Below are 23,266 nucleotides of genomic sequence, written 5' to 3' on the forward strand. Positions count from 1 at the left end.
CCTCGGCCACCAATTAACACACAAGGTTAGTTGTCCAGGGCACACACCACCAGAGGGCCTGGATCAAGAACCACCAACTCTCTCTTTCTTCTTTCAAAGACAAAGAGATTCTGAATACCAGAACAGTTTTGTCTATGCAACTGCACTAACCCCACATAGGGAAACTGCCTGGCTGGCAGGTGTCAAAAGCGAGAGAGCCACAGATTCAAAGTCTGCATTCTGTGAGGTCAAGGGCCTTGGTTCCTGGGAAGTGGGGTGAAAACATCTTAGATATTATAATGGCTGTGGTTCTCCAAAGGGCCATAGCACATAAACTTGATATACAGAGTACATCTATTCTATTAAAACCTCAAGGGGGAAGTGATTAGTTAAAAAAAAGGTCTTTAAAGGGCACCTGACTGGTTCAGTCAGTGGAGTGTGTGACTTGATCTCCAGGTTGTGAGTTCGAGCCCCACACTGGGTACAGAGATTACTTAAAATTAAAATCTTAAAAAAATATATATTTAAAAACGCTCCTTGGGATGGGGTGGGGGCATATAATAAAGAGTAATAATAAAGGTAATAATAAAGAAAAAGTTGAAAAACACTGGCCTTGGGTATGAGATGGGAAAAATAAAGATTAACAAGACTCACTCTCTGCCACAGATGAATAGCTGCCGTAATATCTTGCTCTGAGTCCTCGGCAAGCTCATTCCTGAACTACAAGCCTCCTGCATCCCACTATCCCGTGGATCTCAGGAGTTTGCGTGCATGTTGGTAAGTGAGGCAGGGGCCCGCCTGCCCTCCACTAGTCAGGCCAGTCTCTACCTTCCCTCGGTTTGTAGACATCCTTACATTATTCTCTTCAAAACATTTACCATCCCTCACCATTTACATATGTACTTGTTTCCTCATGTGTTCGCTGCTCCTCAATTTGAATGCAAGCTCTCCGCGAGCAGGCTCTGTATGTTCACTGCCATATTTCCAGAATTTAAAACACTGCCTAGCACAGAGTAGGTGCTCAGTAAGTATTTGTAGAGTGAAGGAAATACAGAATCATGTGAGTACAAGGTGTTCTTCTCTGTAGGACTTTATTTTTTAAAATTCTTTTTAAAGATTTATTTATTTTAGAGAGCGAGAGTGGGGGAGAAGCAGAGGAAGAGAGAGACAATCTCAAGCAGACTCCCCACTGAGCACGGAGCTCGACGTGGGGCTGGATCCCACAACCCTGAGATCACAACCTGAGCCAAAATCAAGAGTCGGACACTTAACCAACTGAACCACCCAGTGGTGCTCCTAGGACTGTTATACTGAGGCAAAGCTTAGTGCTTGTCAACAGGGAAATAGTTAAATAAATTATGGAAGTTCTAAACAATAGCCAAAAAATGAGAAAGTTCTTTACATCAAACTTCGGAAATATCTCCAAGATAGATTGTTATGTGATAAAAGCTATGTGTAACAGTATTCATAGCATACAAAGTTTCATATAAAAAGAATAGGGACACCTGGCTGGCTCAGTGGGTGGAGCATATGACTCTTGATCCTGGAGTTGTCCATACAAGCCCCATGCTGGGTGCTGAGATTATTTAAATAAAGTAAAAAAACTTAAAAAAATGGGTTTATGTTTAAATTATTGCTGAAAGCATATAAGCATATAAGCTAGTACTGCTTCTCAGCAGGGACAGAGACTGGGTGTGCAAGGGGGGAGGGTGGGGTAAGAGCCTTTTACTATGGACCCTTGCGCATAAAAAACATTTTTTTTGTACCATGTACTGTATTGTTTATTAAAAAAAAAAGCAAAAATCCTAAAACACAAAATGAGATGACAGTGATTATCAACCATTTTTAACTTAGTCCTACATCAGGGTTTCCACCAATGCCTCAAATCCACTGTGAAATGGAGCAGGGAAAAAAAAATACATTAATGTCATTGCCACCTTGGTCTGAAGGCTGTATTACAACACAACAATGAAAGAATTATGAAACTCTGTGGTTAGTACTGAATGTGGGAGTTGCTCGGAAGGAAAAGTCCCTCAAAAGCCAGGTACTGACCACACAACAGATGTGCGCCGTAAGCTTTCAGTGCCGCCGCCGTGGGCAGACACGGGGCAGGGGGAGGTGGGCGAGAGCTGCACTGGTGGAAAACCCCAAGAATTAAGAATTTCTCTGTGGTTATCCACACGTATACTCTTGGGAGCTGATAAGAAACCAAGAAGGCCAAATATCATGTATTATGAATTCAGAATCTTCTCAGTGATGAGCCTAAGAAAAGGCCCCAGGAAAAAAATTTTGAAACTTAAACTTTCCCCACCTTACTTCCCAAGAGAAAGCAGGTTCAGTTGCAAAGGCTAGCGAAGGAGACTTTTTTTTAATGATTTTATTTATTTATTAGAGAGAGATCAAGAGAGAGCATGAGCAGGGGGCGAGGGGCAGAGAGAGAGAGAGAGAATCTCAAGTAGACTCCCCACTGAGCACGGGGCTCAACGTTGGGCTCAAGCCCACGACCCTGAGATCACGACCCGAGCCGAAATCAAGAGTAGGATGCTTAACTGGCTGAGCCACCCAGGTTGGTCTAAGTACAAAGTGAACAGTAACTACCTGTCATGAAGATACAGAGGAAAGTCAGAGAAGACAGATTAATCTCAAGAAAAGGAAACATTTAAGAAATATTTACTGAGGGGCCAAACAAAATTTCCTTCCCTGGAGATCTCAATGAAGAGAAGACCTATTTTCTCTGATATTTGAAGGTATTGCTGAGTGACGGCGATGGGTTACATGACTTGACAGTTACAGGATTCTCTGATTCTCCTGCTTTTTTATTTTCCAGTTCTTTCAGGAATCCTTCCCATGGACTGAGCAAGGCTTGCAACCTGATGTGTAACAAAAGCATCTTCAGGGCAACTGCGAGGAGGCCAACATAACACAGTAATAGAACGAGTGGACAGCCTTCCTGTATCACCTTCATTATCCTCAATGGATTTTTTAAAAGGCTTTCAAATCTATTATATCATTATTTCCCATTAATTTTACTAAAATTCTATTGATTATTCCATTCCCATTTACTCAAGTTCCAATCTATTTCCTTTCCTTTAATGATAAAGTTGAATTAATGTAAGTTCTTCACACGAATCAAGATAACATGAGGATGAAGGACAGGTTTCTAAAAGCACCTCTTTTTCCACTTTATCAAGCAAACACATTAACAGCCTTTCAGGAATGATGTTTGGGTGTGGTAAATATATCTGCTTTCCAAACAAACTGTTTCCTTCCTCACAAAGAGGAAATGCCCCCCCCCCCCCCCCGGCAAGTATATACACCAAGCCCAACCAGAAATTTGGAATAAAGACAGGAGGCGGTTGAGGTCCGTCCTTTCATTATGCAAAAGTGGCTTGTTTAAGCAAACAAACTGTAATTAATATTGGTTTTGATCAAAATAACCACTTATTCCTTGCAACTGTATAGACACTACCAGACATTACACACACAGAACCTGTAATCCCAGATGTGAGAGAGGACTTCACAATCAGCTTTCCTCTATGTATCTGCCCTAATTTTTTTTTAACTCCTTTAAAGTGTTTACCACAAAATGAAATGATCTTATTTCTTGCTGATGTATCACCTGTCTTTCCTCTCTTAGAAGGTATGATTTTTTTATTATTTTTTTTAAAGATTTTATTTATTTATTTGACAGAGACAAAGCGAGAGAGGGAACACAAGCAGGGGGAGTGGGAGAGGGAGAAGCAGGCTTCCCGCGGAGCAGAGAGCCCGATGTGGGGCTCAATCCCAGGGCGCTGGGATCATTACCTGAGCCAAAGGCAGACACTTAACGACTGAGCCACCCAGGCGCCCCTAGAAGGTATGCTTCTTAATTAGGGGGAGGCATGTCATCTGTTTTGTCCCCTAACTGACCAGGTCCCAGAGCAGGAGCCAGGAAGCAGCTGAAGGTCACCATGCGGCCCTGTGGCTTCTGGCTGGCCCGGAGGGGCTCTCCACCGCCCCCCAAGAGCACAGAGGGGACATGACTCAGCAGAGCCTCATCCCCGTCCCTGTGTGAGGGCAACACAGCTCTACACATGATGCCCCCACGATGCCCACATGCACGTGGCACTTTATCAATTAATGAGGACAGAATTTGCTTGCTTTGCCATCCCACATTAATTCTGACATTCCTTCTCCGCTGCCCACTGGTTCTCTCTCCTTCCTCTCTACAGACAGAAACAGTTTCGCTGAAAGTAAGGCTAATGCAAATCTGCTGACTTGCTCAACACATTGGAAAATCCAATTAAAATAATGAGCCAGCTCCCAGCAGTTAAGTCCACGATTCCCGGGAATAAATGAGCTATTCTGTCTAGTGTGTTAACTCCTTCATGGCCTACTCATGCACCTTCATGGCGCCCTATTGTCAGGCCGTTTCCAGGGAGTCATGATACACAGGAAAGAGTTCTCAGAAGGAGCTGAGAAGCTCAGAGGCATGTGCCCACTCATTACTCCTGGGTGACTCTGGGCAAACCGTTAACCCTACTGACTTGGTTTTCTGATTTTAAAATGGGTGTCCCAGCACCTTCCTCAACTAGCCCAGGCTGGTGTGACAGGATCAGGGAGAACAGATACCACGACGCTCCCACTTTGCAGCAGGCCACAGCGTTGCCTGCCTCCACCCCACTGCTTCATCGGTTGCTCCTGATAACCCTCAAAGTGTTATTAAGTCACGTGCTCAAACACACTCAGAGAGTTAAGTGGAGGGGTCAAACCACAACCCAGGGCTAACTCCAAAGTCAGTAAATTTGGTCTACAGCACTATCTTCTTGCAGATTATCAGAACGTTTTGAAGACTATGATATACTACACACATGAATGGACAATTGTTATCAGCTATGACTGACCTACTGAACAACTACTGAACTAAGCTTTATTGTATTTGGTTGAGTATGCATTAAGGGGAAACAAAGAATACTGCTCACAGGTTGAGGGCAGTTACAAATCCAACACAGATGAGAGTTAATATTCCTACCTTACCCACTGCTCACACACTGGTAACTAAGTTTATGCTTCACGGCTGCCGGAGTGCCCAGGGTTCACATGGTCAAGTAGGTGACAAATACTTAGCCAGGTGTGTCCCTGGACAAGTCATTCAGCCTTTTAGAGACTCTCCTTGCTTGTAGTGGGAATGGTAAGGCGACCTGCTAAAGGTGTTGCAGAACAGATACTGGGTGCTATGCATGCGAAATGCCTCACAAAACAGACTCTTAATAAAATGTAACTAGGTTTACTTTCTCACACTTGAAAAGCTCAGTGGTAGTGGTGGAAAAAATACAATGATAGCATTTCGGATACTAGAATAGGTCTTTTGAGCCTGGGGTGGAGGGTGGGAGGACTCCTAAATGTCCTTCATATGGCACCACATTCTCTCCAATGGTAGGTTCTAAGGTTGTTTCCCTGCCTCATTCTGCAAGGGGGTCTCTACAAACCGTAAGATAATGTATCCTATTATACATCACATGCTCTAATCCAGGCAGAGCAGCCTGAATTAGATTTATTAACATGACAGATGGTACTGTGTTTAACATATGTTACCTAAAGTTACTGCTCACAACTCAGTAAGATGATTCTTGGTCTCACCCAATTAATGAGGAAACAGGATCAGAGAGGTTAAATAACTGGCTCAAGGTCAAACAGTGAGTAAGCAGATGGATAGGTTTTTAATTAACATTTTTACTGATTCCATTCTCATTTCCTGAGTCCTACTACTCGAATGATCTTTTAAAGTGACTATCAGATCATATCACTCTCCTGCTCAAAACCCATCAATGGCTTCCCAAGGACCTGGATTCAAATCCAACCTCCTAGTTTAAGTCTGGCCCAGGCAACCTGTCTGAAGCCCCTCTACCCATTCCCACTGTCCATCAACCATGCCAGCCCTTCTTCCGGTTCTCAATCCATCAAGCTCCCACGCACATGCTTTAGGACCACTCTTCCTTTGGCTACTGGCAAAGAACCTCCTATTCTAGTCTCCATGCCTCCTCCACAGTGAGGTCTTGAGCCCACTCTACATAGGTCTTTCCCGCCTGATTTCCCTTTAGTCTTAACGAGGCAGAGGAGGCTCACTTTCAGAGCAAAGTGCATTTTACCAGCACTTGATTGTTTCTTTAGTGTCTAGAGCAAAGCTTCTTGAAGGCAGGACCTATGGCTGTTTTGCCACCACTTTGTTACATCAAACCCCTAGGACAGCATAGACCTGTCATATAAAACGCCTACTGATGGAATAAATGGCTGAACAAATGAATTCCTCTCCATGCCCAGGAAAGCTGTTCTGAGACTCAGAAGTGTTACAGAATCTGAGCCAGTTTTGGTCTTCCTGAAGCACGCTGCACTTCCAGATTAGAAGGCAGGGAGGTGGGGGCAGATTTTAGGAGAAGGGTAGGAGATTAGAACTGCTCCCAGGATATGGCTGGGGGTGACAGACCCAGGGTCTGTCTGCCAGACTCTGACAATCGGGGAAGAAAAGTGTTCTAGATTTGAACCTGCCTCCACCTGGCAGTGTGGATATAGGCTGGTCACTTCTCACTGAAAAAACAAGGTCTCTAATATACCTTCCAGGTACAGTACACTTATAGCTTAAAATCAGCTATTGAGATACGACTGAACGCACCAGGAAAAAAATCCAGATCAACTAGGTGAGAAGAGCCAGAGGGAGACGCTCACACTGTCCTACAAGCAGGATGTGGCCCTGTCCCCCTACCTCCGACAAAGTAACAAAAACAGTAACTAAACAATTCTGTAATGATGCTGAAGAGTTAGAAGGGTCAGTTCATAGTTCCTATCAAAACCCTAGATTGTTTTATATTGTCTGTCATGTCTACTATAAAACTTCTGCCACAATATAAACAGAACCTTTTGAAAAAAGTCTGAAATATATCAAGAAAAGTGAGCTTCTGAATTTGACCAGAGCAAGAACAGACGGGACTACAAGGGTCCTGGGCTCCAAGCAGTTTCTCTCCATTTCCTAACCGACTCAGACAATAGTGAAGCAAGGGGAAATAAAAACATGCAAACTACATTCACACAGTAATGGGGGCCAACATCGAAATAAGGTATTGTCAGGGCACATGCGGAAATTTCAAATGACACCCCTGACTCTTGTTCTCAAAGGAGAGAACATGGCAACAACAGAAATGCTCAACACAGGAGGCTTGGGAAATAAATCCTGGTGCGAATAAACGATGGACATGCTAGAGTGCTGTCGGAAATGAAGTCATGGACACTGCCAAGGGGTTCTGCAGACCCTGCTGTGGGGGACAGTTGCTGACCACGGGGGAGGCTTGAGGCTCCTCACTCCATCTCAACCACAGGAGCTCTGCGTTAAGAGGCCGTATGCTTTCAGTTAAGCAAAGGTCTGAGGCTACAGTGCTTTACAAAACCAGAAAACGTTTTTCAAAATATGTAAGTGAAAATCAGGTTATCAAATAGCACTATAGTATGAAACCACTGTGGTTAAAAAGTTAGGGTGATAAATACATCTATGATAAAAAGATTTATAAACAGAAGAAAAGATTAGAAGATACAGATCTATCTCAACCCATAAAGAGCAGATTGTAAGGCTACTGGTGGCTTTTATTTCAGTGTTTATCCCCTGTGTTTTCTAAGTTTTCAACAATGAACTGGTATTATTTTTGTAATCAGAATATTAAGAAATATGACACAGAAACACAAGAGGGCGATATAATCACCAGCAGCCTATTTCTCATTCAGCTTGTTATCTGACTTACTAAAACAACACAGAAACCAGAGAGCAGGTATAAAAGTAAAAATAATGAATTAGGGAGTGAATGTGGCAGGAAACATTACAGCTTCTCTGTTAACACTAGGGAATTCTGTATCTCTCTCCAGAATGACCATCCTTCCCTTACCAAGTATGGTCCTTGGACCACTGTGTTTGCATCACCCAGAACTTGTTAGAAATGAAATCTCAATCCTAATTAATCAGGCACTCTGAGGGTGCACTCAACCACCCACGCTGAAACAAGCTCTCTGGGCGTGATGGCACCAGCATTACATGAAGGGCTGTCCAAAGTAGAAGGAAAACCAAAGTTCCTTTAGAGAAGGGAAAGCCTACAGTCAGAATGTGGAAGGCACTTGTCTAAGGTCTAGGGCATAATCACCAGGAGAAAAGCACAGGAGTGACTGTTCTGGGTGATCTGGGGAAGACGTGAGGTAAAGGGTGACCCAAATCACACTGTTATGCTACAGGAATCAGGAAATGACAATTTAAGCAGAAAATACAGTTCTCCTGGAAGTTTCACAGAGAAAAACGGATAGGTGTAAGTGTATCGGAGAATATGAGAATTCCTTAATGTAAAATAATGCAATTATATTTTGTCTAATTTAATTTAAGCAAATGAGGGGTTAGATTTACATCATCTCCTACATCAAGAGTGAAAATGAAAGCACTATTATCCCTTGCATTATGTGCAGCATCTGATTTCATTTGAGGATAATTATAAGGGGGAGTAGCTAAGACTTATAAGCCCGGAAAGCAAAAGGAAGAAAAGCCGAGGCAGCTAGGCCTTTGTTTAAAAAAAGACATCTCGACCCTAAGGATTTCTCTACTGTGTTTGAAAGGATCGATCGACTGGTTCACAATCGACTTTCAGACCCTTAATTTCATTTCCATGCATGCCATCTACAATTTGCTATGTTTAAATTAGAACAAAACCATACTGGAGGTGACATCAAATTCCATTTTCCTTGCCTTCACTGAGTATCTTTATCACCCACTGTATGTTTGACAATGAAAAACTTTTACTTAGCACCTTCCTAACAAATTAAAAAATGTAATAAAATAAATGTGTGCGAGCACTCAGGGCTCACCGCGTACCCTAACAGGAGGACACAGCAACGCCTCCTTGTAGACACTGTCTTCATTTAACTGGCAGGAAAGCAGGGGAGAGAGAAGTGCTGCCCTAGACCTTAGACAAGTGACTTCCGCGTTGTGACCGTAGGCTTTCCCTCCTCTAAAGGAACTTTGGTTTTCCTTCTACTTTGGACAGCCCTTTGCTTGGACTGCCCTACTCTGTCTGCTTGGTCCATATCTCGTGCTTCTCCTCACTTGATCCTCATGGAAAATGCTCAAATTAGCAATAACTGCACCTCGGATAAACCTCATTGGCTACAATACTGCTGCGTGTAAAGCTTGATCTTCACTGAAAATGTTAGAATCCAAATAATTTACCTAAATGGTGGCTGTAATATTCACCACCACTTGACATATTTCTAAGTTAGCCTTGCAGAAAAAGGGTCTTCTTGGATATTATGCTTGTGACACCAACTGCTGCCAGGAAACCAAAAAAAAAAAAAAAAAAAAAAGTTTTTTCTATTTGCAGGCAGCAAAAAAACAGGAAGTCTAAAATACCTGGTTCCATCCCCATGTCCAACTTTTCCTATAAAGTGAAGTAGTGCTTTAGTGTTAACTATTAAAATAGTCTGCATAAGCAGTCTCTTAAACAGAAAGTGACAGCCAAGCTCAGCACAGAGCCAGGAACAGAGTGAATATTTAGTAAATGCTGGCTAGGTCAAGACCACAACTTAGAAAGTCTTTAAGAAAAAAACAAAAACAAAACAAATAAACAAAAAAACAGGGGCACTTGGGTGGCTCACTCGGTTGAGTGTCTATTTTGGCTCAGGTCATGATCTGAGAGTCATGAGATCGAGCCCCATGTCGGGCTCCCCACTACTGGAGTCTGCTTTAGATTCTCTCTCTTCCTCTCCCCCTCTGCCCCTTCCCCGACTCGCACACGCTAAATAAATAAATAAACAGAATCTTTTAAAACAAACAAAACCAAAAAATAAAAACCTTGAAGTATAGATTTTCACCTCTCTCTCTAAATATCAAGTGTATCAGGGGCACCTGGGTGGCTCAGTCGGTTGGGCATCTGCCCTCGGCTCAGGTCATGATCCCAGGGTCTGGATTCAAGCCCCACGTCCGGCTCCCTGCTCAGTGGGGAGTCTGCTTCTCCCTCTGCCCTTCCCTCCCACTCAAGCCCTCTCACTTACTCTCTCTCTAAATAAATACTTTTAAAATAAGTAAATAAATATCAAGTGTGCTAACCAACGCTTACTGCTGCTTAATGCTTCTAGTTCAAGAAAAGCGCATATGCAAGCCTAAGAGAATAGTTTTATAAATATCTATTAATTATTTATGGCCTAGTTCAAGGTGTCTCTTCTGATAAGCCTTTCTTGATACCCTTGCCTTCTGGGTGAATGAATGAGTAACTGAGTAAATGATGCTGCCTCTGGTGACCCAGCTTGAGAACTGCTGGAAAAGAAACGTGAACTCAGTTTTATCTGACTTCAGAGTCATCGCTTCTACCAACTCTCTGAACTTTCAATTGCTTAACATGGCTGGGCAACAGCCAGTCAACAGAATGGCTTATTCACATTTAGTAGAAGACGTATGCTACTAGTTCAAGGCTGGATCCGCAGCCTCTTTCTTCACGGTTAAACCTCGATATACCAAAAAGCACCAAAGGGTATAATCTGAAAGAGGCAAAGTGTAAAGAAGCAACCAGCTTAAATAATCAGAAATTACATAGTGAAATGTAAAGAAGAAATAAATTCCAGAAGAGCAGATATGAAATGGAATAAAATTAAACACATGAAATGGATCACCTGATCCAGAAAACATCTAAATCAGCACGTCTCAAAGTGGTTCCATGGGAAGTTATCGTTTCTTATACAAGAAAGTTTGCAGTCAAATAAGTTAAAAAAAAAAATGGAACTGGACAGGTCTCTTTAATAATAGGATGTCTCCAAGGCTTTAATACACAAATGTGCACTGTCAATCTCCAAAAGCTATATGGAGTACTTTTCAATCCAGTACTCTTGTCAAAGAAGGTGGCATGGAATTAGTGTTTCAGGGAAAACTCTTAGGGAAAGGCATATCAGATTCTGACGCTCATGTTCCCAGGCAGAGGGAGCCAGATGCACTGGGCCCAGCATGGCCACTGCACACGGGAGCACGGGGTGTACGTAGCTCCAAGCATCCACCTGGCTTGTACGTGCCACCCGCCATGCTCCCCTCACGAATCCATGTTCCTGGTGCTGGCTGACAACAGCCCAGAGAAAGGTGCTCTAGTTTGGTACCTGCCCAAAAGTCTGGGTCTGGAGTGGGTCACCTCCTCTGAAAACTGCAGGAAGTGGAGGTGAAGAGAGACTCAGAGGCAACATTCTGCAGGGAATCTAAACCCAGTTCAAGAGAGGACACTGAATCTGAGGCAGGCAGGTAGAACAGCAGAATCCAGGCAAGAGGTAAGGCCTGGGATGGAAAATGGGAAGTCAAGGAAGAGTAGAAGAGGCGGAGGAGTGAGTGTGAGGCTGAGTTCGGCAGAATTCTCTGAACAAAGGAAAATACCTGCATTTGCTTTTCACAATGGCCTCCAGATTTGGGCCTGGAAAAGCAGGTCTGGAGGCTTCTGGGACCAAGATCATGCGGACGGAGGCTGTTAGCTGTGTATCTCAGAACAGTGTTTGCCTTCCTCCTGCCACATCTGTGCCACTCTTTTACTTCCTGCCCTTTAAATCAATCCTTTCTCCTTAAATAAATTAAAAGTAAACTTTATACGAGGCCCATAAAAGGATGTCCACATCCTGAGAGGCAGTCCAGTGTACTTCTTAAAAGCATGGGCCCTGGAGCAGACCACCTAGGTCTGAATGCTGGCTCTGATACCTACCTAAGTGCTCTGTGCCTCAGTTTCCTCTACTGTTCGATAAGGATAATTATGGCTACTAACTGGTAGGGCTGGTGTCAGAATCGATGAGGCAGAAACAGTAATGCTCACCAAATATTCTACTTGCTCCCTTCTATTTCCTGTCTCCCAGCAGTGGGGCCAAGAACGCAGTTTAAGGTAGCGAACTAATACATCAGGGGAAGCGGTGATGAGCCTTCACATGATTCTGGAGCCTCTTCTCCTCTGCCATGGAGCACCCTGTGGGGATGGGGCGGCCTCTGAATGACTGTTAGCGTGTGGAGCAGACCCCCTCTGTAGTCATGGGACGTGAGGAGGAAAGAACCCTTCCTATGTGAAGCCATGGAGATCTGGGGGTGAATCTATTACTGCAGCACATGCTAGCCCCTTCTAGCGAGTACAACACATAAAGTGCTTAACACGGTGCTTGGGCTATAGGAAGCAACTCTAAATACACATTATTATGTTATCATTGTTACTTACATAAATAAAACTTAACCATAGGAATAATGAAAACTTTACCTGCCTGAAGGTCTCTGAGGGTGAGATCAGCTCAACCTTGAAGAGAGATACTGATAAGTGAACGTTAGGAACATCCCAAGCATTCCAGCGCCAACCTGAGACTTTCTCCCCCATGTTCAGTCCTCTCTTATGGCTAATGAAACCTTCTCCTCCAACAAGGGGCCAGTTTCTCTCTCCTTCCTCTCTCACAGAACTGCAGCTCTAAAACCTAAGTCTCTGCTAGCATGGAGACGCTGTGTGTGAGTCTGTTTCAAGTGGAGTAACATGGGACAACCACAAACACATTTTAAATGAAGAGTGTTCTTCACTGCATGCAAAAGTCACAAGAAGAAGATTCAATCCTGCTTAAAAGACATTATTTGAACTTCCTATTTACAATGTTTTTAATGTAAAAAAAAAAAAAAGCCAAAAGAAAAATAAACCATTTTTAAGTTCAGCCCAGGGATACCACAGGATTTCTGTATATTGGATGTATTTAAGACACGGTACTCCCGTACTGATGAGCGTAAAATTCTAATTCTATATAGGGAATCGATTATGGCTTAGTTATACCATGAAATATACAATGTAGCCTGTTAAAGCGATTCTGCAATTTTATTTGTATAGTCCTAGAGAGCTAACATAACAGGCTTTAAATAAAGTTTGCAAAGTGTATGTATAATACAAGTTTTATTTATTTAAAAACATTTTTTTTAAGATTTATTTATTTTAGAGAGAGAGCATTGTGCATGAGTGGGGAGAGGGAGAGAGAGAATCTCAAGCAGTCTGCCTGCTGAGCACGGAGCCCCCAATGCAGGGCTCGATCTCACGACCCCAAGATCATGACCTGAGTGGAAACCAAGAGCTGGAAGCTTAACTGACTGAGCCACCCAGGTGCCCCAAGTTTGTTTTTTCTAAAACTCAGTTAGCAGCAAAACCTGATCTAACCTGATTCTCGTGGTGGTAAGCTTTGACCTGAATTGAGGTGGGACTCTTTGGAGTCTCCATGTCATTTCAGGTAAATATTCACAAGTCTCACTGCAAAAAACAGATTGTGTCTAATTATGAGGACCTGCCTGAAAAGTCATGGGGGGTCGGAGAAGGGATGTTATACAATATATGGCATATGCACTCTGCCACCACTCTGGAATCTGTAAAATTCTGAATTTTATCAGCTTCTCTTTATATAAATCTATAAAGATGTTTCAAAGGACAGAGCATATTATGAGTATTAACGGAAGCTGGGATTATATACTGATCTTTATTTCATTTAAAATTTTCCGTATTTCTCAAATTTTTACAGTAAACATGTACAACTTTTGTAAGAGAAGAGGAAAAGAAAACCTCCCTCTTACCCATGTGGATAGATCTCATTTCATGAAAGGTCTCACAATATCAACTGTCAGTAAAGCATGCCCAGACATGAGGGGACGTCTGGCAGATCAAATGCTAAACCCTTCCAATTATGGATTACCATTGTGCAGAAAGATAAGGTTGTTAAGACGTATTCTATAATCCAGGGGCTACCAACTGACTGTTGAGCATACTCATGCTCTACATTTTGCAGCATTTCAAAGAAGAACTTGAGAAATAATCTGTCAGCTATAAATCGAGATCCAACCTGCATGCTTCTTGGCTATTCTCTTTTAAGGGGGAAGAAAAGAAGAAAAATTAAAAATAAATCCTTAACTGGACCACATACCTTGCAGTCAGAGACTGCAAACAGGAAATGCTATGCAGCTGGAGAAATCTTTCCTTTGCTTCAACAGCTCTGAAGCAATAACTGTCCTCTGTTACAGGGGACTGAAGCTGTTGTGCAAGCTACAGAACTGTCCAAAGGCTCAGGGAAGAGAAGGCGTGGACAGTCCTGGCTGAACCAGAATCCTTCTCGGCACCTCCTTTTAAAAGAGGTTTTACATGTATTTTCTAAAACTGATCCTACGCTGGGGGTCTTTGGGGTATGGTTCAAATAGTTTTCCTTACCCATTGAGAACCTATTTCCATCCATCAGTTATTCCTTTCCTGTCCGATTTTGTGGTTTGGTGATTAAGTAGTGGATGCAATGCTCTGTTGACTCCTTCATTTCTCTCCCTGGATCACAGGCAATGATGGGATGCTAGCAGGAGAGCAGACCTAGCAGTGTTTAGCAAGCAACAACTTCAACTGCTTTCTTTGCAATGACTTAAAAGAAAAAAAGACTGAACATAATTTTGGTTCCATATATTTAACCAAATGAATAATAAAAATACTTCGAAACACTAAAACTCTAAAAGATCATCCTTTCTTTTCCTTCTTCTTTTTTCCCTTTTTAACAAGGATGCATTATAAAGAAAGTATCATTAATGTTAACTACTAAATGATAATAAAAATAGAAGGAACGAAAGGTACAAAGGCACAGAAGCAAGAAACAGTCTATAATCCAGAAACAACAAGTAATTTTTTTTTAAATTAAGATTTTTAAAATTTATTTATTTGATAGAGAGAGGGGGGTGAGGGACAGAGGGGAAAGCAGACTCCTCGCTGAGGGGCTCGATCCATGACTCTGGGATCGTGACCTGAGCCGAAGGCAGACGCTTAACTGAGCCACCCAGGCGCCCCTCAACAAGTAATTTGTTACATCGGGAGCTGGCTTTGATTATGAGGGCATCTTTCACTAGAGGAAGGACAAATTCATAGAGACTGGTAAATCAACTAAAGAAACATTTCTAATCATTAAAAAAAATGCTATTATCTACGAAATGTATGCTGTGAACCAAACGCTATGAGAGGTACTTCTCACTTAAAACCCGGCCGTACACATATTAAAGACATCTACAAAATAGATCATGTCCACATTTCTCTGGCTTCTCGCCACTAAGAGGCAGCATTCCCTAGCCATAGGCACACGTGACAAAGAGACTGGCTTCTGAGGGGAAAGAGCTCATCACTTCACGTTTAGGGAACAGTGGCCACAAAAAGGACTTGAACTAGAGGGAGCAACTGAAAACATGAATAAAGACTGGTTTAGAAAACCTATCAAAGTGCAGAGGAAGTGGGATTACAGATCTGATGACACAGCAGAAAAGTGAGGGCTTGCGTTTTGCTGGGCACATTTTGTTTTACACTGAAATTTTCATATAACAAAAGCTGTATCATTCAAGATTTTCCCCCACTCTCTCTCCCTGACCAGAATTTGATGATTTATACTTTTACATAAACTTTCTATTTTGGAAAAATTAAAGACTCACAAACAGTTGCAAAAATGGTACAGAGAGGTCCCTTGTATCCTCAACCAGCTTCCCCCAAGAGTAACACCTTACAAAGTTAACAGCTTACACAGGACATTATCAAAACCCGGAAGCCACACTGGCTCAAGACGATCAGCTAGGCTATAGATCTTATTTGAATTTCATCAGTTTTGCATGCACTCATTTTTTGGTATGTCTGCATATGGTTCGGTGGTATTTTACCACACATATAGGTCGGTACAACCACACCACAATCAAGTTAGAGAACTGTTCTATCAACACAAAGAAACTCCCTCAGGAGCCCCTGACCCCTTCTCCAATCTCTGGTAACCACTGATCCACTCTCCATCTCTGTAATTTTGGATGACTTGGACTTTAATCCGAAAAATATACAAATGGCAATGTTACCTTGATGAAAGTCACCCATTTACAGAACTTGATGTTTTCACTTGAAGATGTCAAAAGCACACAGAAAGCAAAAGACAGAAGACCTTCTTGTATGTACGTGGGTAGTCCCACTGGACAGTAAGTCCCGGGAGCTCCTCTTTCCTGAGTACCTGGGCTGCCATCAAGCAGATGTCCCCAGCACTGGCTCTCACCACAGGGGTGGGACAAGGCAGCCATGGGGACAAGAGCTGAACGGCCAAGGATGATGAATCCATCACGGGGCATTCTTTGGGAAGTCAGATCCTCTCAAGCTTCTGAATCTGTAATTTGTCCCAACGAGGGGAAGTGCAAACGCTCCAATGTCAACACTAAGTGAAATCTAGTGAAATACAAAGTTGCTCAGAACATGATTTCGTCTACTTGGGGGGAAAAAAGGTGCAGAAAAGAGGACTAGAAAGATAAACCCCAAATATCAATGACGGTTATTCCTGGGAAGGGAGAATATAAAAGAGAAACTGCAATTTTCTCTTTGGATTCTAAATTTTCCCCATCAGGCATGTGTTCTTCTTATAATAAGAAAAAAATACATAAATAAAGTCTCCTGCAGTGGCTATTAATGCCACAGCAATATTAATATTAGTGGAGTCTATTAATACAGTAACAGCCCACTGCGTGTGACTCAAGGACTTCGCAGCTTACAAAGTTTCTCATGTGTGTGGTATGACGATCCTCATAAACCATAGGGCGCGGAAGGTATTCTTCCTCATTCTCCCCGTGAGGACATTTATGCTTCTAAGTCAGGCCATGTTATCAACCCACTCAGGGCTGGGGCCGGAATCACAGCCAGTGAATTCTTACGCCAGTGGGCCTCAAGGCGTGGTCCACAGGCCCCTAGAGGTCCCGGGGTCAAAAGTACTTTCATAATAATACTGAGATTTTATCTGACTTTTTCCACCGTTTAGACATTAGCATGGACAGTACAGAAGTAATGGAGGTAAAGCCACTGGTGTCCTGCTCAACACCAGCCTAGGTCACTGTATTCTTCATGGTCATGCTCTTGTGGGCGGGGTTTGGGGGGGAGGAGAGCGTAATTTCATTTAAAAATGCCCAGGATGAAACAGTAAAAATTACTGATTTGTTTACATATCAACCCCTGAGTACATCCTTCTTACATTCTGTTTAACAGGAAGTATGCACAAACCACTCTCAAGGCACACCAAAATATGACGGTTATCTTGAGAAAAAGCACTTACACAGTATTTTGAGTTGCAAGCTAAAATAGCTGATTTTGTCTGTCAGCTTCCCTCCAGTTTTTCTTTTTTTAGAGAGAGAGAGTGTGTGTGCAAGTGGGGGGGGGATGGAAGAGGGAGAGAGAGAGAATCCCAAGCAGGCTCCATGCTCAGTGTGGAGCCCAACGTGGGGCTTGATCTTATGACCCCGAGATCATACCCTGGAGCTGAAACCAACAGTAGGATGCTTAACTGACTGAGCCACAAAGCTGCCCCTTGTCCATCAGCTTTTTAATGGGTCACCATTTTTTTTTCCTTGAAAGACTGACTAACTGTGGTAGTGAGATGTGGGTATTTGGCAAACATTTTCTCAAAAATGGATAAAGTGAGCCTGTCACACATATGGTTTCAGATTCACATGGCTATTAACTACAAAGAAACTAACACTTGTCAAGTTTTGATACAGCATCAAAGAAGAATACTGAGAATCACCTTAATTCTTCAAGTGCTCCTCTTTCGTTCCAATATGTAGATCTGCATGAGGCTGTACTTTTTGTCTACTTCAACCAAACAGCATATTGCAACAAAATGAATTAAGAGACTTTAAAATTTCTCAATTTTAAATTATAACACAGTAAGTATGAATAGAAATGTTCCACATTGACAAGAACAAGAAGTCTTCAGTGTCCTTGATCATTTTTAAGATTGGGGTCCTAAGACCTCAAGTTTGTGAGTTACTAGCTAACAACGCTCTCTTTTTCCAATTTATTATAACTCACTGATGAGGGAAATGAAAGAGAAAAAGTGAGAGAGTTTTCAAAGCTAAACACAAATGGGTTGATGGCGACCCGTATAGGTTCTAGCCAAGTCAGGTGGGCCGTAAGCACCCACAATCTATAAAGGCAATGAATGCTGTTACTCTGTAACTGTTGGGAGTTAGCGTCGCTGGAACGGTGCATGTCAGGGAACCTGGAATCAAGCCCCCAAACCACTATTTCCCAGGCACATTATTCTTTGGAGATTTGGTGCACTTATCTGTAAAATGGAACAGGACTATTCATACCTGCCTCTACCCAGGGAGTAGCCATAAAGATCAAATGAGAAGATGTAATAATAATTACAAATTAAATATAATTATAAATAAGAGAATAAAAACTTGTATTTGTTAAGCAAATTCCACATGTCAAATACTGTGCTTAGTGATTCAATCCTCTGATCTCAATCAGGTCCCACGCTACCAGGTGACAGGTAAGGAGACTAGCACTGGAGAAGTCCAACCATTCGCAGTGAGGCTACTCTGCTGGGAGCTGGCCTTCCAGGTGTGACAGGTACCCAACTCCCAACCCCTAGCCTTCCCAGCCTCCCTCATCCTCCATTAGGAGGTCCAACAACTTTCTCCAGAAACCGTTTTCTAGTATGTGGAGGGGAAGGACAGGAAGAAAAGTGAGTTCTTTAAACCTGACTTGGTCCGTCGACTCTGGTACAGGCCCACAGGGTAAATGGTTACAACTACGATCCTCCCTGCAGCCCCCAAATGTTGGCCAGTTAGCAGTCGTAAGCTGGACGAGGGCAGACAGCCTTAGCCCCGTCTGATGTTAACGCCAACATCCGCGCAGCTCCTCCCACCTGCTCATCCAACCCTCCACAATCACTGACCGCTAGGAAATGAAAACAAATCCACGTAGCGATGAGACAGTTATCATCACTTGGTGGGTCGTATTTCTCAGGACCAACCCTTTTAGAAATACCTCAACCCGATACACTCACAATACGGATGACTTATAAGTAACACGATGAAAGTTCTTCTCTTTTTAGAGTTAGTCAAGAGCAGAAAGCTAGACCTGACCCCCAAATCTACCCTTTCCTCTACTTTAATATTTCAATAAAAATTATTAAAATACCCATTATATGTACTATCTTAATTAGAAAATGACATTTTTCAGTATGTGCCACAGCAGACATCTGGTATTTGCTGGTTAGATTAAGGATACAATTTGGAAAGGCTAAAAAGGCCAAAGTATCTTCTTTTATCTTACTCCCTAAATTCCACCTGTAACCATTATTGCTTAATGTTTCCAGACTCCACTAGCTTAAGAGAATAGGGTTTTTGGGGCTCTCCTGAGAAATACTCAAAGCTTCGACAAGCTCCTCATCTGGGGACTAGAGGTGCTGCAAGCTGGCCCGGACCCTTCTCCCTCCTGGGGGCGGGCCTTCCTCTGAGCTCTCGGCTCCAAGGCTTGGCCCCATCCGCCTGTCGGGTCTGCTCTATCCTTTCCTGGCAGAACATAAAAAGGGAAGCAGGAAGCTGTTGAAACTGTTGTCAGGTTGTATAAACTCCAGGGACTGGCTTTTTACTCATCAGGAGAGTGTTCCCTTAGTAACCAACTAGAGTACAAACACATTTGTCTACCTGCTCCCTCATCAGAATGCCACCACTCTCTTCAAAGGGAAACATGTTGGTTTTTGTTTTTTGAATTAAATGAATTGGGCCTTCTAGCAATTTCTATTAGATCTTTCTTAGACTTCTCACCCTTAAAGGAGAGTAGACAGGAAAGAAGAGGGCCTGCAGCTTGGAGTAAGTTTAGGGAACCAGTGAGATCAGCATTTCTCGATGGGGAAACACAACTAACAAGGTGTGTCTCCTAACACCTAGGTCTAACCCCGCCATCAGCTTGAACACTGAACCACCAAGGCAGATGAGAGAGGCAGTATTACAGAGTAGGGTGGTAAAGACAGTGGACTCGGGCACATGTCTACTTACTAACAATGTACCTGGACAAGTTAAGTAATAATGTGCCTCAACTTTCTCATCTGGATTGAAGATATAATAACCACAGGATTGTTTTAAGATGCTGAATAAGAAATCTACACATGCACATTGCCAGGTTCACCAAAGTGTTCAATAAATATCAGTGGTTTCTGTAGGGCGGTTAGCAAATGTATTACTGGGTAAGCAAATACAGACGATGAATGATGCCCGAGTGACCGCTGCCTTGTGGGGCCAACATGCACTGTGGGCAGGGACCCACAGTGGAGGGGAGTGAAGGAATGGATTGGTCCAGGGAACGTGCAAGTGATGAATCTCAACTAAAGCCAAATACATCTGGCGTCCCGGAAACTAAAGGTTAGCAAGATATCCCTGTGAAAACACCTAGCTCGGGGGAAAACAGAACTTCCTCCCTGAGCAAGTCTGTTACCAGTTATTACCCAAGTGAATAGTCGGGAGTCCTGTTTCACTTCCTTTCTTCCCACCACATAGCCTTTGAGCAATGCCATCAGCAGAAAGACAGGCAGTAGCCAGAGGAAGGAGAAATGAGGGCCTCTTCTGAATATAAGAGATTTAACTACTCCCAAGATTTACAGAGGTATCATGGATTTGTCAGATAAACCCCAAAGTGTAGGAATGTATTGGTCCTAAGTTCAAAATTACCCTTTCTGAAGTTTTTGAAAATAAGACATATTTCCATTCTCAACCTTTATTTTACGATTAGCTGTCACTATAGGAGACTAATTCAATGGCATTAAACCACAAATTAGAATTAAGCTGTGAGGAAGACAGACACGTGCATGTATTTATCTAGTACGAAAGGAAAAAAAAAAGAGGATATTCTGACTGGTCAAATATCCAGGTTAATACACTACAGAAAGGTCATCTTCATTTTTCCAATACTGGGTACCCATCTGGGTAGGCATCTGTATCAAACAGACCTGTGACAAGACTCTCCTGTAAGGCCAAAGAAGCCTGTCTAACAGAAACTGACCCAGGTCAAGACACCTTGAGCCTGAGTTCTTAAAGGAGGCAAAGGTGTCATATTGAGAGACTGGGGGAGGGGAAGAAGCAGCTCCTGTTCCTCAGGAAAGAGACAAGGAAAAAGTATGATATAGTTTTCCTCTGGCACCATTCAACCTCCCTGTACCTCTATCTCGGGAGTTTGGAGAAGACAGACTTGCTTAAATTAATGCATAAGAAAGTGTGAGTGGTAGCACTACCCAGAATGAACCTTCTCAGTGTCAACAGGGTGTGAGGGCGGGAATCCAGACACCGGTGCCCACCCCAGAGACTGCCCCGCCCTCAACTCTGTGTCTGCCTCCTGGGGCCAGCACCTCTCCTGTCCAAGGTTTTTAGGGATTCTTGTCATCACCTTCTGTAACCATGGATTCCCTCAATCTCAAAATCTTTTTCTCGGTAGGGGGTTAAAAGGATGTGAGGAACTGGGAAGGTTCGTTATTTGTAAAGCAGGGACCAAGACGCATGCTCGTCTTCATACAAGTGAGGTATAACACTTACAGTGCCTACTTCCAGAGTATGTTTGACACAGAAATCATCATCACCCTTTCAACTAACTAAAAAGCAACAGTTGTTAAAAACTATCTGAAACAAAACCCAAACTGAAATAGTGGCAGAATGTGCAAGAGAATTCAGGTTAACCAGCTTCTCTGACTCAAGAGATCTAACCCCTGCTATCAGCTGGATCTAGGAATTTTACGGTATTTTTTTTTTTTAAATATATATATATGTGGCTCCATACCTGAGACTTTAAAAAATTTTTTTTATTTTAATTTTTTTCACCCCCAGGACCGGGGGTCGGGGAGATTATTAGATTGTTCTCTTTATCTTCTTATTGCACTTTGGTCACCCTGTAATTAAAAAAAAAAAATCCCTTAGGCCATGGCTTACCAGATTTTTCAGCAGCGTGGACAGTTCCTTTGTAAGAGTAGAAAACTTGACAAAAGCGGTGCCAAGATCTGGGTTGTCTCGACTTAAAAAATTACTTCCAAACTTGTCAAGAACTTGTGCATAGTTTTCTTCATTTTGTACGTGATCTAAAAAGAAAGAGAGAGGAGTCTGAGCTATTATCTGCCACGATGACGAGTTATTTTGAACCCTGATTGATCACTAGAAACTCTTAAAAGGAAAGCAAAGAGAAATTGCATCAATTATTCATTGAACATGTCCAGAGGTGGTCAGCAGGGCACTGAATGTCTTCACCCACTCTTAAAGGAGATTTCCTGTTCTTCTATAGTGTTCAGTTCACCTACATCCCAGTTAATCCCATGGACCCCCACAGGTGAGGGGTCAAATTATCATCACATTTTAAAGCACACTGAGTTTCCATTAAGAAACTATGATGATCAGGGAACAAGGAGAAAATTCTCTTTAGAAAATCAACCTTGGGGTACCTGGGTGGCTCATTCGGTTAAGTGTCTGCCTTAGGCTCAGTGGGGAGCCTGCTTCTCCTTCTCCCTCTACCCCTCTCCCCCACTCACACACGCATTCTCTCTCTCAAATAAATAAATAAAATCTTAAAAAAAAATCTATCTTGAAATGCAAAAGAAGAATCCATGGGTTCTAACATGTTTCTTTCTCTGCAACTCAACTTAATTTCCTTTAATTCTAAGCCTCAGGTCTGAGGAACAGCGTTTTTAAAAAATTTTTTTTTTCACATACAATCTCTTGGTGCAAATCGTGCAGGCGTGGATCAGATGGATTTATGTTTGAAGTCTGAAGTTCACCACCTATAAGCTTGCTAACTTACCAGTTTTTTAACTTTTAGGGCCCATCAGAGGCATTAATAAATTTCCTCACTCTGAGCTTTGGTTTTCCAATCTGTCAAATGAGACTAATACTATCTTACATGATTGGGGTGCTGATGAGCTGATACAAAGTATCCAAAGTTTCTCAAAAGAGTGAGTGTTCCATAAATAACTGCTCCCACCTCCCTGAAACACTTTCTCTACTTGACTTCCAGGATACCACACTCTCTTGACTGTCCACCTATCTCATGTCTGCTCCTTTCCACTGTCTTTGCTGGATCTTCATCTCCCTGACCTCCTCATGTTGGAGAGCCCAGGGCCTTTCCTCTTCTCTGTCTATGCTCATTCTCCGCATCTCACCTTGTCTGTGGTTTTGGAGAGCTTCTATCAGTTGACAACTCCCAAACTGATAGCCCCAGCACAGACCCCACCCCTGAAATACAGACTTCTACATCAACTGCTATTCACAGTATCTCCACTGGGATGCCCAAAGACTCTCAACTCAACATGCTAAAAGCAAACCTTAATGTTCTGCCCCCAACCCTCTTTTTCTGCAGACCCTTATATCTTGGTCAGCTAATGGCAAATACATTCTTGTAGTCATTCAGGCTGAAACCCATCAAAGTCATACTGACTTTTCTCTTTCTCACACCCCAGATGTAGCCCA

At 42.7% G+C, this 23,266-nt stretch overlaps 1 protein-coding gene across 5 annotated transcripts in view; it reads right to left on the bottom strand.

Annotated features, from left to right (window-relative positions):
• Positions 1-23,266, bottom strand: part of ASAP1 (ArfGAP with SH3 domain, ankyrin repeat and PH domain 1) — a 344,365-nt gene that overhangs the window by 102,292 nt on the left and 218,807 nt on the right. For all 5 annotated transcript variants that reach the window (XM_025871128.2, XM_073893210.1, XM_025871129.2 and 2 more), the window contains exon 5: positions 21,743-21,888. In XM_025871128.2, coding sequence (XP_025726913.1) covers positions 21,743-21,888 — 146 coding nt within the window. The remainder of the gene's footprint in view (positions 1-21,742; positions 21,889-23,266) is intronic.

Source organism: Callorhinus ursinus, unplaced genomic scaffold, assembly GCF_003265705.2.
Source record: "Callorhinus ursinus isolate GAN/ISIS: 27379988/994484 unplaced genomic scaffold, GSC_fseal_2.0 scaffold5, whole genome shotgun sequence".
NCBI lineage: Eukaryota > Metazoa > Chordata > Mammalia > Carnivora > Otariidae > Callorhinus > Callorhinus ursinus.